The sequence below is a fragment of the Oncorhynchus masou genome, chromosome 31 (assembly GCF_036934945.1).
Source record: "Oncorhynchus masou masou isolate Uvic2021 chromosome 31, UVic_Omas_1.1, whole genome shotgun sequence".
NCBI lineage: Eukaryota > Metazoa > Chordata > Actinopteri > Salmoniformes > Salmonidae > Oncorhynchus > Oncorhynchus masou.
Window position 1 is genome coordinate 51,872,327 of NC_088242.1, and position 18,277 is coordinate 51,890,603.

The following is an 18,277-nucleotide window of genomic DNA, read 5'->3' on the forward strand; positions in this document are numbered from 1 at the left end:
ATTGCTTTGTCTTCCTTGAGACAACACTAATTAAGAAGCACTGAGAGAGAAGCTGAGGGAGATGCTCGGCTCACTCTGGGGTGATGTGGAGGAGGCTGTATGGTGACAAAAACAGTCGGTGAACTGTCATTTTATTTTCAGGTAATTGAGTGTGGAATTAGCAAAGACACTACAAACTAGGATATCGAGAAACTTCCCTCTCCAATAGAAATCCTTGATCATGCTCATAGGCGATGTCATTTTGACGCTGGCTAGCTAAGCTAATGTGCAGAAACACGTCATCAGGTCTGACGGTCGTCTTGTGCCGACGTGCAAGGCATCCCTTTGATATAAAGTTGTTTTTGACTAAAATTAATACGTATCACTTTCACGAGGTTGGAGTAATAACATGTACAGCTACTTCAGACATTGGCTCGAAACTAGGTTTTGGCAAAAATGAACAACTAAAGAAAAATATATAAATTCTCCCATTGAATCCCCAAACCCCTGTCTGGTATGTCTTCTTCACAAGGTGTTTCTCGGAACTATGGCAATGTTTGGGCCTCTGAGTTTAGAAATTAGTCTAACAAATTGTGAACAAATGTGTTATTTGGGGTCTATTTTGGTACTAAAATGTCCAATCTCTGTCTTATATTTAAATAACAGGTCTATTTACTGTCAATTTTTACCCCCATTATCTTTTAGATGAGGTTGATAGTCGAACCAATTAGGCTGTGTTTACACAGCCAGCCCAATTCTGATATTTTTTCCCACTAATTGATCTTTTGACCATTCACATCATATCTTTTTCAGAGCTGATCTGATAGGTCCAAAGACCAATTAGTAAAAAAAATGTTTAAAAAATCAGAATTGGGCTGCCTGTGTAAACTCAGCCTAAGACACAGAACCAGTCTATTATTCCTTAAAGTAGACATAACAGTTATTATATTACATTCATTCTGGGAAAAATCAAAATGATTGTGTTTGTTGTGTACTTACCAACTATTTCCAGGTTGCTGGAGACACCAACAGCCTGTATCAGATGGCAACGTTTATCTTTTTCTCCTGTTATCTCCCTCAACGAGACACTGAGGTGAGGTGGTAGTCTCCACTGTAGATCTCCCGAGTTCCCGACTGCTCTCCTTGTTCACATAGACTACTGTTTGTATTTACCTTGAGGCTTCCTGCCTTCCCTCTTCGCACCTTGTCCCAAATACTCAGAGCTAGCTGTTGATTGAGAGAGCAGTATGGTATTGATATCATTCTCTGTTTCACATCCTTGTGTACAGAATTGTTTTAGCACTAAGCCGTGTTCGAGAAATAGGACTAGTCTAATCCAACAAAAGACTGTGATTGTGAAATGGTTTGCCGAGGTCCAGGCAGGGCGCTAAACGCAAAGCCGTGTGGGTCGTGATAGCTAAACACCTTGTCTGAGTGCATCGAGCGAGTGTGTGTGTGTGTGTCTGTCTGTGTGGGTGCAGAGGAATCCAGCTGTTCTTTTGGTGATTTGTTATGGACCAGTCAAGTGTAAAGTCATACTTACTTAAACACGTAAGGATATTAAAGGATCAGAGAGTCTAGCTGTAGTTTACACAAAGCTCTCAAATAAATAAACACAGAAAAGTCCTGGTTAGCTTTTTAAGCTGCAATGCAGGCCCAGGACGAATGGCATCTGCTATGTTAGTGATGGGGGGGGGAGAAGAAAATCGATTGTTACATATCGGGATATTATTCTTGATGATATATCGTATCATTTTAACAATATCACAATATTGTTTTTGCACTTGGTGTCTGTACCTGCTCCAAAACTCTGGTATTTGTCCTTTGTCCCTATATTTCCATTACTGATCAAATCTCGTTATTATAGCTCTGTCTTGTCGACACTTCAGCAGACTGGGGTGAGCAATATGTTTGGGACATCATATCATATCAGCACCTACGTATCGTGATAATATTGTATTGTGAAGTCCCTGGCCATTCCCAGCCTTACTCAGTATATAACCTTGTCTCCTATTGTCATTGTCACCCCAAAACACTGTTGGCCAAAACAGACCACAAATATCTGGGACCAGGTAGATAGATCGTGTCTGTTATAGCAGCATGCCTGAAGCTCTTGGTTGTGTAATCACTTAGGAGCAGGCCTGGGATTCCCATTAAGATGTTATGAGGTGCTTAATTAAATAAAATCTAATTGTATTAGTCACATGCACCGAATGAAACCTTACAGTGAAATGCTTAATACAAGCCCCTAACCAACAATGCAGTTTAAAATATCCAAAAAATAATAAGAAATAAAAGTAACAAGTAGTTAAAGAGCAGCAGTAAAATAACAATAGCGAGACTACATACAGGGGGTACCGGTACAGAGTCAATGTGCGGGGGCACCGGTTAGTCGGGGTAATTGAGGTAATATAGACATGTAGGTAGAGTTATTAAAGTGACTATGCATAGATGACAACAGAGAGTAGCAGCGGCGTAAAAGGGGGGGGGGGGACACAGCAAATAGTCTGGGTGGCCATTTGATTAGATGTTCAGGAGTCTTATGGCTGTTTAGAATCCTCTTGGACCTAGACTTGGCTCCGGTACCGCTTGCCGTCCGGTAGCAGAGAGAACAGTCTATTACTAGGGTGGAGGCCAAGGTAGGGGCTGAGTGAGGATCTATATACTGTACAGTAGAGGTCTCCTGGGCTTCTTATCCACCAGGGTCCCATGTAACATTCTCTCTCACACACACACACACACACACACACACACACACACACACACACACACACATAAAGGAGAGAGATGATGCCATGCCACGAGCAGCAGCTCCCTGTATGCTTATCAGTGCACATTAAAGCTAGTCTCTAATGGTCTAGTGTGTGTGTGCGTGCCTGTAATGGTCCATCTGAGACTTGGTAGTCTCCACACTGCAGTATCTACATGCTGCAGTCTAGATCCTCTTCCTCCTTATCCCAAATGGGACCCTATTTTTTTCACCAGAAACTATGCAGCTATATAGGGAATGCTATTATAGGGTGCCGTTTGGCACGCTACTCTATTCCCTGAGACTCAGCAGAGGCTGAATTAGCCTGCAGGCTGCTATAGTTTCCTCCCCTGTTAGAGTTTAACTGCCATGCAGATATTATACCCTCAACAGGTTTATTGTCATTGTCCTAAATAGTACCCTTTACCCTATACAGTGCACTACTTTTGATTGGAGCCCTGGTCAAAGGAAGTCCACTACATAGGGAAGAGGTTACAATTTGGGAGGGAGCCATTTGTCTTTTTGTTTTATGGGATTATTATTTATGGCAAGCATTATGGTAGGCATACCTTACCTCTGCAATATACTGGCCCCCTGAGAGGAGCTCCTTACTAAGAAGAGACAATGATGTGTCCTAAATGGCACCCTATTCCCTACATCCCTCAAATTCAACTCTGGACCTCAAAGCCAGTTCCACTGCTTTAAAAAAATGGTTCCCCTCTATCCAGGGACTGATTTAGACCTGAGACACCAGGTGGGTGCAATTAATTATCAGGCAGAACAGTAGAACAGCAGGCTTCAGACCTCATAGGGTAAGAGTTTAATAACCCTGCACTATATAGTACACTACACTACCATAGGGCTCTGGTCAAAAGTAGTGCACTATGCAGGGAATAGGGTGCCATTTAGGACTCAGTCAAAGGATGGTTTTAGAGGTTGTTCCAGCACACAGGCAGTGAGGGAATATTTGGCTCCATCAGCAGCTTGGTTTATTATCGGTCAATGAAATTCGGTTCTATGGATGGTATATAGGCCTAGATTTGATGTATCTCACATTCTCACTGCAGAGGATGGAAAGGATGCTGTGTAGAATTAGTGGGTTGGTTCCGAGTTGAAACCCTGTGTAGGTTATATGTGACAGATCGGCTTGATTCAGTCTTATGTTGCAACATTTGAAATGTTGTTTTTGAAATTAGATAAAAGTAGAGACTCAGAGCGAGAAAATGCAGTTGAGGAACAATGTGATTATTATTTTATAAGCTGTGAATGTCTGAACATTGCACCCAAAAATAAACTGGCCACATTCTGGACATAACTTTGTAAGGACTGCGTTGGTGCAAAATGTTTCTGTGAAAAAACAAACAGTGTAGCCGGCTCAAACGTTGATTGTTGCGTCAATCGAAACTGGACGTTCTAAATAAGCGCTCTAATCCCACCGGTTTGAGCATACGCTCCAGGGACCACTATAGATTAATCACATCCGTTTGTTGGTACGTGTGAAAAGGTTAACGCCCGCCCGCATAAGCCGTCAACCAGCTGCACCAATGTGTCGGAGGAAACACTGTTCAACTGACGACCGAAGTCAACCTGCAAGCGCCCGGCACGCCACAACAAGCCAAGTAACTTTTTTCTCTCTGCATATTTGTAATCAAACGCCATAATTTTCTCCCTCTCCTTAGCCATCATACTCTAATTCCATCGGGTATTCCACTGGTTTCAAAACCCCAGAAAGTGGATCAATTCTCATCTCTCAGCATGTCCAGCCCACCCATTATCTCAGCCAATCATGGCTAGCGGGAAGGTTCCTGTCTTTTTCGGTGGCTAAACCAACCTGGCTCGTAAATTTTATAATTTTATTCGTATTTACAGATAGCATACAAATTTGTTATTAAGGTACATGAAAGTTCACATTTTTTGGAAGGGATTTCTGCCAAAAAAAAACACATTTTGATTGAAGAAAGTTTACGTTCAAATGGCTCTCCTGTGAAGTAGTGATGCTTGACATATACCTAGTTTCCTGAAACGAGTCACATATAGTAGCTACTACTCTTAAACCATTGGTTACCATCTACCGTAGTGCCCTTCGCTTTATTACAGGTGACAGTTTCAATTCTCATCTCTGCATCCTATATCAGGTTGGCTGGACCTCTCTAAAGTCCCATAGATCACTTCATTACTCACTTCTTGTTCACAAAGCTCTGCTCCACAAACTTCCAACATACCTCCCTTCCCTGTTGAAATATAAAAATATGAGATACCAAACTTGTTTGCATGGTTGGTTAAGTTTGGTAACTCCACCTTTAGTTTTAACGCACCTCAGTTATGGAATACCTTACAAAACTGCCCATCAGGTAGTTTAAAACGCTGTTGTAAAATGTGTTTGTGCAATTGTTTCAATAGACTATTATACAGTAACTTATTGTAATAGCATGATGTAATGTATTTATAACGGTCTTGTAGTTTTTATCTTTTTTGTTGTTGTGTTGATGGATATTTTTTTTTCTCCCTCTGGGCACCATTGCAAATAAGACACTGGTCTCAATTGGGCTCCCTTGAGTAAATAAAAGTAAGTAAGAAGAGATCGCCTACTGCTGTGGTGCATAATCGGGTTGTATTGAGCACGGCTATCCATAGGGGCCAGAGCACTGCCTCAGCCGCCTCCATAGAAGGACCTTCAAACCCTCACTGGCCGGATTCTCCTTTGATCCTGAAGTTGCAAGCATGCACAGGAATAGGGTGCCATTTCAGACACTTTAAAGTCCCTTGCCTTCTTCCCAGTTAAACACAAGGATGCGGGCTTATTGGGTTCCTCAGGGAGCAGTACCACAGCTGTTCTTCAAAAGCTCAGAGGCTCAAAGGCATGATATTCTTAGTTCTATCGTGTGTCTCTGTGCCTTTTAGCGTATTTCTTAAAAGTCGCTGTGTGCACTCCACAATACTTGCACAATTTTGGAATAAAAAAAGCAACACTGCTTTTGACTTTTTTGGGGGGTTTGATTTAAGGGTTTACTGTACAATACTGTACAATGATTGTGTGTGGGCCTGCTTAAAGTGACTTCTGGGAAAGGATAAGCTTATTGTGATTACCTTTAATTACATTTGAAATTCTTCCAGAAAAATGCATACTGTTATTATTCAAAACAAAACACGGCGGTAAGGGGAACTATGCGTTGGTCTGAAGCCGAAAAAGAAAGGAAATTCACATGAGCACAGCAATACCTATTCCACCCCTGCTCTACCAAGGTTTTCCAGCACACAGCTTTGAACTACACCAGTAGCTATGTTGGTATTGTATCTTAGACTATGTGTAGGCAGGTTGCTTTGGCTGTTTGCCTTCTCAAACAGTTTATAATTTATACTCTTAGAAGAGCAAGGTATTGGATTCTTCACACCCTACACTATGACCATTATGCAATCTTTTCATGCTTTTTTAAATGATGTGAAAGCAAGCTTTGCTTTTATACTTACAAGACCATCAGGCTTGATTGAGCTGTTTTGTCTTGTAGTAATGTGGTGTCTTCCTGTATTTCCTTAAACCTTTATTTTATCAAAACATCATAAAAATATTTTAGGTCAGTAGGTGCCCAACATAACAAAATTGTTTTATAATTTTTTATAGCAGTGTACTGTAAAGTTTTCCCTAATCAATTTACACACAATACCCCATAATGACAAAGCAAAAACAGGTTTTTAGACATTTTGGCAAATTATTATTATTATTATTATTTTTTTAATTCCTTCGACATCCTGGCTTGGTATTTGCTCTGACATGCACTGTCAACTGTGGGACCTTTTATAGACAAATGTGTGCCTTTCCAAATCATGTCCAATCAATTGAATTTAACACAGGTGGACTCCAAGTTGTTGAAACATCTCAAGGATAATCAATGGGAACGGTATTCACCCGAGCTCAATTTCGAGTCTCATAGCAAAGGGTCTGAATATTTACGTAAATAAGGTCTTTCTGTTTTTCTGTTGTATTGTGTGTGTGTATTGTGTGTATTTAATCTGTTTTAGATTAAGGCTGTAACGCAACAAAATGTGGGGGGGAAAGATGTGGAGGTCCTAAATATTTTCTGAAGGCACTGTACATCTCCAGGGAGTTCATACCCAGGCAGAATTCCTGGTAGGCCTACTCTTAATGATGTAGAACGTTAGGGTGTTGCTTAGGAAGTGTAAGGTTGTGACATTCTACTATATCTCACCCCTCAGGGATGTGATAACACCGGGCGTTAGTGACAGTTGGTGTTAGTGTGTCTTGGCCTCCGTTATTGTTAATGAGAAGCCTCTACGTTTGAGGATAGACAGCATAAGGAGATCTAGGGCACACCTCCCAAATGACACTCCGTTCCCTATATAGTAGTGCACAACTTTTGACTCGGGCCATGTGAATGAAGGGCTATTACAGACCTTCCACTATCCAGAGGTGCAGGTTGACGTGGTGAAGAGAATGACTGTGTGTACAGGAGGGGGTGCACGGTTAGGCTTCTTTCAGCCACCCATGAAGACGTCTATAAATAGCATATGGTAACGGCTCTGCCAACACACTTGGCACAGCCTGGGAAAGAGACAGAATTTGTTGGCGTGCCGACACATTAATACGCAGTTGGTTTTATATCTGTACCTAATGCAGATAGGAAGCTACTGGAAATGTGGTTTATTAACTGTTGAATAGTATTCCAGGTAGTTATTGAACAGTAAGGCTACTTCACTTTCTTTATATTACTGTTACAACAGTTTGAACAGGGGCCTGTTTGTCCTATGCAGCTTTTTTTAGCAGAGAAGTGAAGGAGCCTTCATGTATAATGTTCATGTTCTCAGTCAGATAGGGGTGGGTCCGATAGCCTAGTGGTGGCCCCTTGGGGAGCAGAAGGGCTAATCGTTCTATAAAGTCATGTCGTTAGTGTAAAAAGGAATGACGTGAAAAGCTCACCACTCACTCCTCGCTAGCTACGACATTAGGGAATTTGTGTTTGTCAAGCCAAAAGGGGGGTGGGAGGGGAAATGGGGGGCTGAAAGACATACAGTTCTGTCACCTCAATGTTATGCTTGGATTGAGACGGGAGAATATACATCACTGTGTCAAATCATGCAAGGACGGGATAGGGGGTACTTTATCACCCAGGGTGAAGTGGTACATTATATATGTGCTAGGAAGTAGGTGATGGGCTGCAAAGGCCTTTTTTTACTGTACAATGAAGTAAATGGGCTGGATTTACCCAAAAATGAAGATGTATTAATCAGGAAATGAATGTGACTTCACTAAACACTGGAGACATTAATTAGCATGGTATTTTTCCCCCCAATTTCTATATATTATTAGCATGACGTTAAAATGTACACATTGCCAAAGCACAAATATATGTATATATTTATATATAAATAAATATAAATAAATGGTGGGACCAACAGCAATAATAATAGTAGTAGTGGACATGGGATTACCATTAACTACAACAACAATATTAATGAGAACAACAATACATTAAAGCAATGGTAGTAGACCAGTGTCAACATGACTGAGAAGACACATGATGTGGTATGAAAGACAAAACAAAACAAGATGGGAAATATTATCGACATGACTTTGCACTTTTCACTGGCTGTCCCTGAGGTTGTGGCAGGAGGACAGCTGCCAAAACTGCACATTTTGGCCTTTCACCTAATAAATACAGGTATTTTATTTTTTTCTTCATCTTTTATAGTTTCAAATTCTTTGTATTGAATTATAATTTTGGGAAAGAAATATTCTCTTAGGTCTGAGTATTTGTCACAGTGCAATAGGAAATGCAGCTCTGTCTCTACCTTTCCCCTGGAGCAGAGTGAGCACAGCCTGTCCTCTCTGGGCAGCCAGGTTTGTCTGTGACGACCGGCCTCTATAGCCAGACTGTGCTCACTGAGTCTGTACCTAGTCAATGTCTTCCTCAGTTTTCTATCAGTCACAGTGGTCAGATAGTCTGCCACCATGTACTGTCTGTTTAGAGCCAAATAGCATTGAAGTTTACTTAGATTTTTTGTGTTGTCTTTCCAATAGGTGATATATTTTTATTTTTGTTTTGTGATGATTTGGTCTGTCCAGATTTTCTGAGTGCTGTCCTGAGGCTCTATGGTGTTGGTTTGGGTTGGTGAACTGAGCCTCAGAACCAGCTGGCTGAGGGGACTCTTCTCTTGTTTCATCTCTTGACATTGTAGAGCTGTGTGATGGAATGTTTTGGGGTCACTTGTTTTTAGATGGATGTAAAATTTGATGACTCTTTTTTTCTATTTGAATGAGGAGGGGGTATTGGCCCAATTCTGCTCTTCATGCGTTATTTGGAGTTTTTCTTTGCACTTGCAATACAGTCTTGCAAAACTCTGCATGCAGTATTTCGATTGGATGTTTGTCCCATTTGGTAAATTCATTATTAGAAAACTGGACCCCATACTTCACTGCCATATAGAGCAATTGGTTCTATAACTGATTGAAACCTTTTGAGACAGATTCTAATTGGAATTTCGATTTTGATGTTCCTTTTAATGGCATAGAATGCTCTTGCTTTGTCTCTCAGCTTATTCACAGCCATGTGAAAGCTACTTGTGTTGCTGATATTTAGTCCTAGATATGTGTAGTTTTTGGTGTGTTCTAATAGAACTGTGTCCAAATAGATTTTATATTTGTCATCCTTATTTCCGGACCTTTTTTTGGAATATCATTATATTCTTTTTTTTAGGTTAACGGTCAGAGCCCAGGTCTGACAGAACCTGTGAGGACGATCTAGGTGCTGCACCAGGTCATCTGTGTACAGCAGACACTTGATTTCAGTGTTGTGTAGGGTGAAACCAGGTGCTGCCGATTCTTCGAATGTTTTTGCCAATTCATTAATGTAGATGTTAAATAGTGTTGGACTTGTTGGGCAGCCCTGTTTCACTCCCCGTCCCTGAGAGAAGAAGTCTGTTTGCTTGTTGCCAATTTTAACCGCACATTTGTTATTAGTGTACATTGATTTAATAAAATCATGTGTTTTCTCTACAATACCACTTTCTTTTAGTTTATAAAAAAGACCTTTGTGCCAAATTGAATCAAATGCTTTCTTGAAATATACAAAACATGAGTAGATTTTGCCTTTGTTTTGGTTTACTTGTTTATCAATTAAAGTGTGGAGGGTGTAAATGTGGTCTGTTGTACGATCATTTTTTTAAATCAAATCTGGTTTCTGCTCAGGACGTTGTGTTCGTCAAGGAAATGATGTAGTCTGCTATTTATAATATTGCAGAGAATTTTTCCCAAGTTGCTGTTAACGCAAATTCCTTATTATTTGGGTCAAATTTGTCTCAATTTTTATAGACTGGTGTGATCAATCCCTGTTTCCAAATATCGGGGAAAATACCTGCAGTGAGGATAATGTTGAAGAGTTTGAGTATAGCCAATTTGAATTTGTCTGTATATTTGATTTAATTTAAAATACCATCAGCACCACAGGCCTTTTGGGGTTGGAGAGTGCATAGTTTTTCCAATAATTATTATTCTGTAATTGGGGTATCCACAGGATTCTGATAGTCTTTGACTGCTGATTCAAGGATTTGTAATTTTTCTTGTGTATCTTTTTGTTCTGGGCTCTTTGTTATATTGCTGTAGAGGTTTGCAAAGTGATTTCTCCACATATTCCTATTTTGGATAGCCAATTCCTCATGATGAGGTTTGTTTAATTTATTCCAATTCTCCCAGAAGTGGTTTGATTCTATGTATTCCTCAATTCCATCCAGCTCATATCTAATGTGCTGTTCCTTTTTTGTTCTTAGGCTGTGTTTGTATTGCTTTAGTGTTTCCCCAAATTGAAGGCGTATATTTTTGTTGTCTGGTTCTCTGTGTTTTTGATTAGATATATTTCTCAATTACTTTCTTAAATTTTTGCAATCATTATCAAACCATTTTTCATTATCTGTTATTTCCGGTTTGCTCTTATGCTTCTTTAGATTAGCCAAGGAGGCTAATTTGTCAAATATAAAGTTTATGTTACAAATGGCTAAATTGACACCTTCATTGCTGTAGGAGAATGCTAAGGCTAAAAAGTTGTCCAGGAGAGATTGTATTTTTTGGCTACTAATTGCTTTTTGGTAGATGTCTGTACTGTTTGCACTCCATCTATAGGCCTGTTTTGTACCATGTCATTTATTGGGCCGTGATGCTTCTGGGTTCTGCTCTTCTCAGATACACTGTGATTTTACTGTGGTCTGAGAGAGGTGTTAGTGGGCTGACTGTGAAGGCTCTGGGTTTAGGTCGGTGAGGAAGTAGTTGCTGCTGCCAAGGGATGAGCTGTAGGTGTAACTACCAAAAGAGTCCCCTCTCAGCCTACCATTGACTATGTACTCCGTTTTTGTTTTTCACTTTGTCATAGTTGTTTCTGTGGGGGTATGTGGGGAGGGAAAGGTCTCTCTCTCTCTCTTTCTCTCTCTCTCTCTCTCGCTCTCTCGCTCTCTCTCACACACGAAGTTACTTTTAAAAAGCTTTTTCTGTCCACATTTTAAAGCCTTAGCCTCTGACTCAGTCATCTGTAAGCAGTGGCAACAACCATGGACATGCATTGTGATTCACTACAGCCACAGACCTTACATAGACCAACAACACCATTACCCATTTTATAGGTGCCTTTTATTTTCCCCAAGCTGTAAAGCCAAGTTTCCACTAATAAGCATTTTATACCAACAGGCTTGTGGTGGATGACAGCTTGAATAAAGTGTATATAGTTGTATTTAAGGGCTGGGAATTGCCAGGGACCTCACAATACGATATTGTCACGATACTCACATGTTTTACATTTGACATTTTAGCAGATGCTCTTATTCAGAATGACAGTTAGTGCATTCATCTTAAGATAGCTAGGTGGGACGACCACATATCCCAGGCATGGTAAGTCCACTTTTCAGAAATAAAGTAGCAATCAGAAAAGTCAGAGCTTGAAGGAGGGGGAGGGGGGGGGGGTGGAGAAGTGTTCTTTTTTTATATATATACTGGACAAAAAATGTACATGCAATCAATTTCAACAATTTTAGTAAGTGACAGATCATATAAGGAAATCAGTCAATTGAAATTCATTAGGCCCTAATCTATGGATTTCACATGACTGGGAAGGGGCTCAGCCAATCAGAATAAGTTTTTCCCCGCAAAAGGACTTTTTTACAGACAGAAACACTCCTCAGTTTCATCAGCTGTCCGGGTGGCTGGTCTTAGACGATCCTGCGGGTGAAGAAACCAGATGTGGAGGTCCTGAGCTGGCGTGGTTACACGTGGTCTGCGGTCGTGAGGCCGGTTGAACGTACTGCCAACGTACTGCTAAAATGACGTTGTTATGCGGCTTATGGTAAAGAAATGAACATTCAATTCTCTTACAACAACTCTAGTGGACATTGCTGCAGTCAGCATGCCAATTACATGCTCCCTCAACTTGAGAACACTTATGGGAGATGCAGTAGTGTTGCCTGAGACAGCGTTTTCCACCACCATCAACAAAACACCAAATTATGGAATTTCTTGGAAAAGAATGGTGTCACATCCCTCCAGACACTTGTAGAATCTATGCCAAGGCACATTTAAGTTGTTCTGGGAGCTTGTGGTGGCCCAAATCCTTTTTAAGAGACTTTATGTTGGTGTTTCCTTTATTTTGGCAGTGACCTGTATATTGTAATATACACGGCATAAGCGAAAAGTATGTGGACACCTGTTCGTCGAATGTCTCATTCCAAAATCATGGGCGGGCATTAATATGGAGTTGGTCCCCCCTTTGCTGCTATTACAGCCTCCACTTTTCTGGGAAGACTTTCCACTATATATTGGAACTTTGCTGCAGGGACTTGCTTCCATTCAGCCACGAGCATTAGTGAGGTCGGGCGCTGATGTTGGTCGATTTTAGGCCTGGCTCGCAGTCGGCATTCCAATTCAGGTCAGTGCTTTCTGCCGGCCAGTCAAGTTCTTCCACACCATTTCTTTATGGACCTCGCTTTGTGCATGGGGGCATTGTCATGCTGAAACAGGAAAGGGCCTTCCCCCAACTGCAGCCACAAAGTTGGAAGCACAGAATTGTCTAGAATGTCATTGTATGCTTTAACGTTAAGATTTCCCTTCACTGGAACTAAGGGGCCTAGCCTGAACCATGAAAAACAGCCCCGGACCATTATTCCTCCTCCTCCAAACTTTACAGTTGGCACTATGCATTGGGGCAGATAGCGTTCTCCTGGCATTCGCCAAACCCAGATTTGTCCATCAGACTGCCAGATGGTGAAGCGTGATTCATCACTTCAGAGAACTGCTCCGGAGTCCAATGGCAGCAAGCTTTACACCATTCCAGCTGACGCTTGGCATTGCGCATGGTGATCTTGGGCTTGTGTGTGGCTGCTCGGCCATGGAAACCGATTTCATGAAGCTCCCGACGAACAGTTATTGTACTGATGTTGCTTCCGGAGGCAGTTTGGAACTCGGTAGTGAGTGTTGCAACTGGGAACAGACGATTTGTATGCGCTGTGTGCTACAGCACCTTTCTGTGACCTTGTGTGGCCTACCACTTGGCGGCGGAGCCATTGTTGCTTATAGACGTTTCCACTTAAAGTTGACTTGGGCAGCTCTAGAAGGGCAGACATTTGATGAACTGACTTGTTGGGAAGGTGCCACGTTGAAAGTCACTGAGCTCTTCAGTAAGGCCATTTACTGCCATTGTTTGTCTTTAGAGATTGCATGGCTGTGTGCTCGATTTCATACACGGGCCAGCAACGGGTGTGGCTGAAATAGCTGAATCCATTTATTTGAAGGTATGTCCACATACTTTTGTATATATAGTGTACAGTTGAAGTGGAGTTTTTTTCAACCATTCCACAAATTTCTTGTTAACAAACTATAGTTTTGGCAAGTCGGTTAGGACATCTACTTTGTGCATGACACAAGTCATTTTTACAACAATTGTTGACAGACAGATTATTTCACTTATAATTCACTGTATCACAATTCCAGTGGGTCAGAAGTTTACATACAGTAAGTTGACTGTGCCTTTAAACAGCTTGGAAAATTCCAGAAAATTATGTCATGGCTTTAGAAGCTTCTGATAGGCTAGTTGACATCATTTGAGTCAATTGGAGGTGTACCTGTGGATGTTTTTTTAGGCCTACCTTCAAACTCAGTGCCTCTTTGCTTGCCATCATGGGAAAATCAAAATAAATCAGCCAAGATCTCAGAAAACAAAGTGTAGACCTCCACAGGTCTGGTTCATCCTTGGGAGCAATTTCCAAATGCCTGCAGGTACCATGTTCATCTGTACAAAAGGTGGCACAAATGTATAAACACCATGGGACCACGCAGCCACCATACTGCTCAGGAAGGAGACGCGTTCTGTCTCCTAGAGACAGAACAACAGCAGAGGACCTTGTGAAGATGCTGGAGGAAACAGGAACAAAAGTATCTATATCCACAGTAAAATGAGTCCTATATTGACATAACCCGAAAGGCCGCTCAGCAAAGAAGAAGCCACTTCTCCAAAACCGCCATAAAAAAGCCAGACTTAAGTTTGCAACTGCACATGGGGACAAAGATCATACTTTTTGGAGAAATGTCCTCTGGTCTGATGAAACAAAAATAGAACTGTTTGGCCATAATGACCATCGTTGTGTTTGGAGGAGAAAAGGGGACGCTTGCAAGCCGAAGAACACCATCCCAACCGTGAAGCACGGTAGTGGCTGCATCATGTTGTGAGGGTGCTTTCTGCAGGGGGGTCTGCTGCACTTCACAAAATAGATGCACATGGGGACAAAGATCATACTTTTTGGAGAAATGTCCTCTGGTCTGATGAAACAAAAATAGAACTGTTTGGCCATAATGACCATCGTTGTGTTTGGAGGAGAAAAGGGGACGCTTGCAAACCGAAGAACACCATCCCAACCGTGAAGCACGGTAGTGGCTGCATCATGTTGTGAGGGTGCTTTGCTGCAGGGGGGTCTGCTGCACTTCACAAAATAGATGGGATCATGAGGAAGGAAATTTATGTGGATATATTGAAGCAACATCTCAAGACATCAGTCAGGAAGTTAAAGCTTGGTTTTAAATGGGTCTTCCAAATGGACAATGACCCCAAGCATACTTTCAAAGTTGTGGCAAAATGGCTTAACAAAGTCAAGGTATTAGAGTGGCCATCACAAAGCCCTGACCTCAATCACATAAAAAATCTGTGGACAGAACTGAAAACGCATGTGCGAGCAAGGAGGCCTACAAACCTGACTCAGTTACACCTGCTCTGTCAGAAGGAATGAGCCAAAATTCACCCAACGTATTGTGGAAGGCTACCTGAAACGTTTGATCCAAGTTAAACAATTTAAAGGCAATGCTACCAAATGCTAATTGAGTGTGCGTAAACTTCTGACCCACTGGGAATGTGAAGAAATAAATAAAAGCTGAAATAAATCATTCTCTCTACTATTATTCTGACATTTCACATTATTAAAATGAAGTGGTGATCCTAACTGATCTAAGACAGGGAATTTTTACTTTGATTAAATGTCAGGAATTGTGAAAAACTGAGTTTAAATGTATTTGGCTAAGGTGTATGTAAACTTCCAACTTCAACTGTATGTGAATTAGGAAATTAATACAATATGAGCGATTTAAAGTGAACTCTTAGTCCACACAAGTCCCCTCATCAGCTTTGTATCAGTCAGGCCATATAATAGACCTTATTTGCGGACCTGAGGCTTTAGGTCAGACAATAACTATTTGCAATAATGAGTTATACAGTCAAACACCAATTCAACATTCTCCTTATGTAAGCAAGTGACAGATATCGGACATTAATCTTTGTATTGAGATGTTGTATTCTAGGTAGGACTATTATTAAAGAGAGGTCTGTGTCCCAAATGGCACCCTATAGTCCCTTCATAGTGCTTTCCTTTTGACCAGATCCTTTTTGGGTCAAAAGTTGTCGACTATGTAGGATAGGCGTTGGAAATGTAGGATGATGGATTGGCGTATGGTGGTCCTCGTTGTTCCTCTGAGGGGGCTGGAAAGATCACCTGCTTTGTTTTCCTCTAACATCTACAGCCATAGAACACCCCTGAAAAGGACTAATGGGAAGGTTTCACCTGGCACTTTCTTTCAGGCACCTAGACACAAACTATGAATCTATAAATAAATAAATATTCATATTTTTTTCTCCCTCCCCCCCCCCCCCCTCTCCCAACCCTCCCCCCTCCAGACGGCGAGAAGGACCACCCTAAGACCGAGGCGGGGGTCATCTGGAGGGTGACCGGCGGTCTCTTCAACATGACCAGAGGGGCGGTCGGCGCGACATGGGGAGGCGTGGCCTGGGTGGGCTGTAAGAGCTATGACATCACCAAGACGGTGGTGACCAGTGTGCCGGCCGCCGGCGTGGGATTAGTCAAAGGGGGCGTTTCCGTGGTGACGGGAGGAGTTGGAGCGGTAGGGTCTGCAGTAGCCAGTAAAGTGACACCAAAGAAAAAGGATAAGTCGGATTAGGCCTAGACCCAACTACCACCCCAATCTATGCGTCCTTCATTATCTGTCTGCTGTGCATAGGATCCATCTGGTTACTGATGGTAACGATTCAGAGTTGAGATAAGCCCAAGTACCTTGGATTTCCACGTAAATCATTCATTGACATCAATGGGGAAACTTGCGTGAAAAGCCGAGTTAAGCTTGCGGATCTCAAGTCAGAATACTACCCTGAGGCAGCCATTACAGAGGGAATTTTATGGGATTTGTGACGATATAGGAAGGTTGAACTTACTGCCGATGTACTTCTGAGAGGGATCTCATGTTTTTGTGATTGACCTGGGTGTGGGAAGGGCACGATAATATGACGACCACGCACAATGTTTGTCATGCATGAGAACAATTTGGTAGCGATTCAGCAAGGACACATCTACACATTTCTCAAAGACTGGAGTTGATTTAAATTCTTCCAGTTTTATTATCTTTATGTTAGTATGAAAACAAAGTGAAAGGTACTTTTACACAGCTTAATTTCACCAGTTTGACATCGGTGATTGGAGAACACACACCAAAAAAGACGTGTGTATGTGAAGATGTACAGAGTGTGTATTATAATAGATATGTGAATAAAAGGTATGTGGATCCTATTGATGCAGATAGAGAAGGTAGGAGAGGGACTTTGCAGTCTTGAAACTCCATTGCAACTTGGATTTTTTTAATTTTCATTGTACAACAGGTGAGGGGATTTTTTTTGGGGGGGGGGGGTTGGAGACCTGTTAAATAAAGCGTGTTATTGCATAGAAACGGATCTAAAAAAATCCTGAAAGACACCTTTTTGTATACATGTTACCTATAATATCAGCAGAGGTCCTGGGGTGTTTAAAGAAATGAAACACCATTTCACCACCAACGAAACACACGTACGTAAGGTCAAGGGCCATAGTTCATGCCTGCATGGCAAATGTCACCCTATTCCCTTTACAGTGCATTACTTTTTACCAGGGCCCTCTTGTTTAAAAGTAGTGCGCTATATAGGGAATAAGGTGCCATGTGGGACTCATGTGGGACTGTGGGACTGTGTGTATGTTCCTACCTGTACAATGTACACACATTAGATAGATAAGTACTGATAGTTGGTAGTTCACACTAACATTCCCGGAGTATGAGGGCCAGTTGAAAACTAACCTGCTTTTTCTTTCCACGAATCCCATTCACTTCTGGGTGCCAATATGTTTGGCATGAAAATGAGTTGACAAGATGCCAGAAACAGATCTGGGTACAGGCTAATTCATTTTCACATGGTTTACATTGTTACCATAGTGCTGAATTACTGTCCATTCTGATGAGACATTAGGTGTACACCAATCTATTCTTTTTGTTGTTCTTTTTTTGTATTTCAATGTTCACTAGAAAGAGAACACTCTTGGCATGGTATTTCAACGCCCTTACTTTAAGCACCGCATGCTTCAAGTAGTCGTTTTTCCCTTCTTCCTGTTTATTATTATGACAAGTCTTGCCTATTTCATTTGATGCTTTTTCCTCTTGTCCTGTCTATTTACTGTTTTCCTCGTCTCTTACTTCTGCTAGTTAATATATGTATTTGGGACTCTGTTACTATAACCCGAAGTGTGTTCCAAATGACACCCTGTTCCCTATTTAGTGCAGCACTTTTGACCAGGGCCCATAGGGGCTTTGGTCAAAAGTAGTGCACTATGTAGGGAATAGGGTGCAATTTGGAATGCATGCCTGGACCTTTAAGACCAAGTAGATTTTTCTCTATGATAGAACTATTTTTGCAAAAACTGATGCTGTATTCTCTAAATAAAGCTACACTGTATTTGAATTCAGATTGTTGCATTTTATTCGGTTGCTAAAAGAAGGTACTGCTTTATGTCTGTATGTATGACCCTCTGCCCTCTCTCTACCCCACCCTCAGAGGAAGTTATGGGTCCAGTTATAGGTCCAGCTGATAGCAAAGGAAATCAATGACATGTATTGAAAAGCAGAGAAATGTGTCAGAATATTCCAAGGTCTGCTTTTGTATTACATAGTATCCATTTCCTTGACTCATATCTCAGTAAGCTTGA

At 41.4% G+C, this 18,277-nt stretch overlaps 1 protein-coding gene across 1 annotated transcript in view; it reads left to right on the forward strand.

Moving 5' to 3' along the window:
• zgc:101566 (Transmembrane protein 263-B-like) overlaps positions 1-18,031 on the forward strand; it is a 52,111-nt gene extending 34,080 nt beyond the window's left edge. Inside the window, exon 3 of the mRNA XM_064951302.1 lies at positions 15,934-18,031. Within this exon, the coding sequence (XP_064807374.1) occupies positions 15,934-16,214 (281 nt within the window). The 3' untranslated portion in view covers positions 16,215-18,031. The remainder of the gene's footprint in view (positions 1-15,933) is intronic.
• Positions 18,032-18,277: the final 246 nt, after the last annotated feature.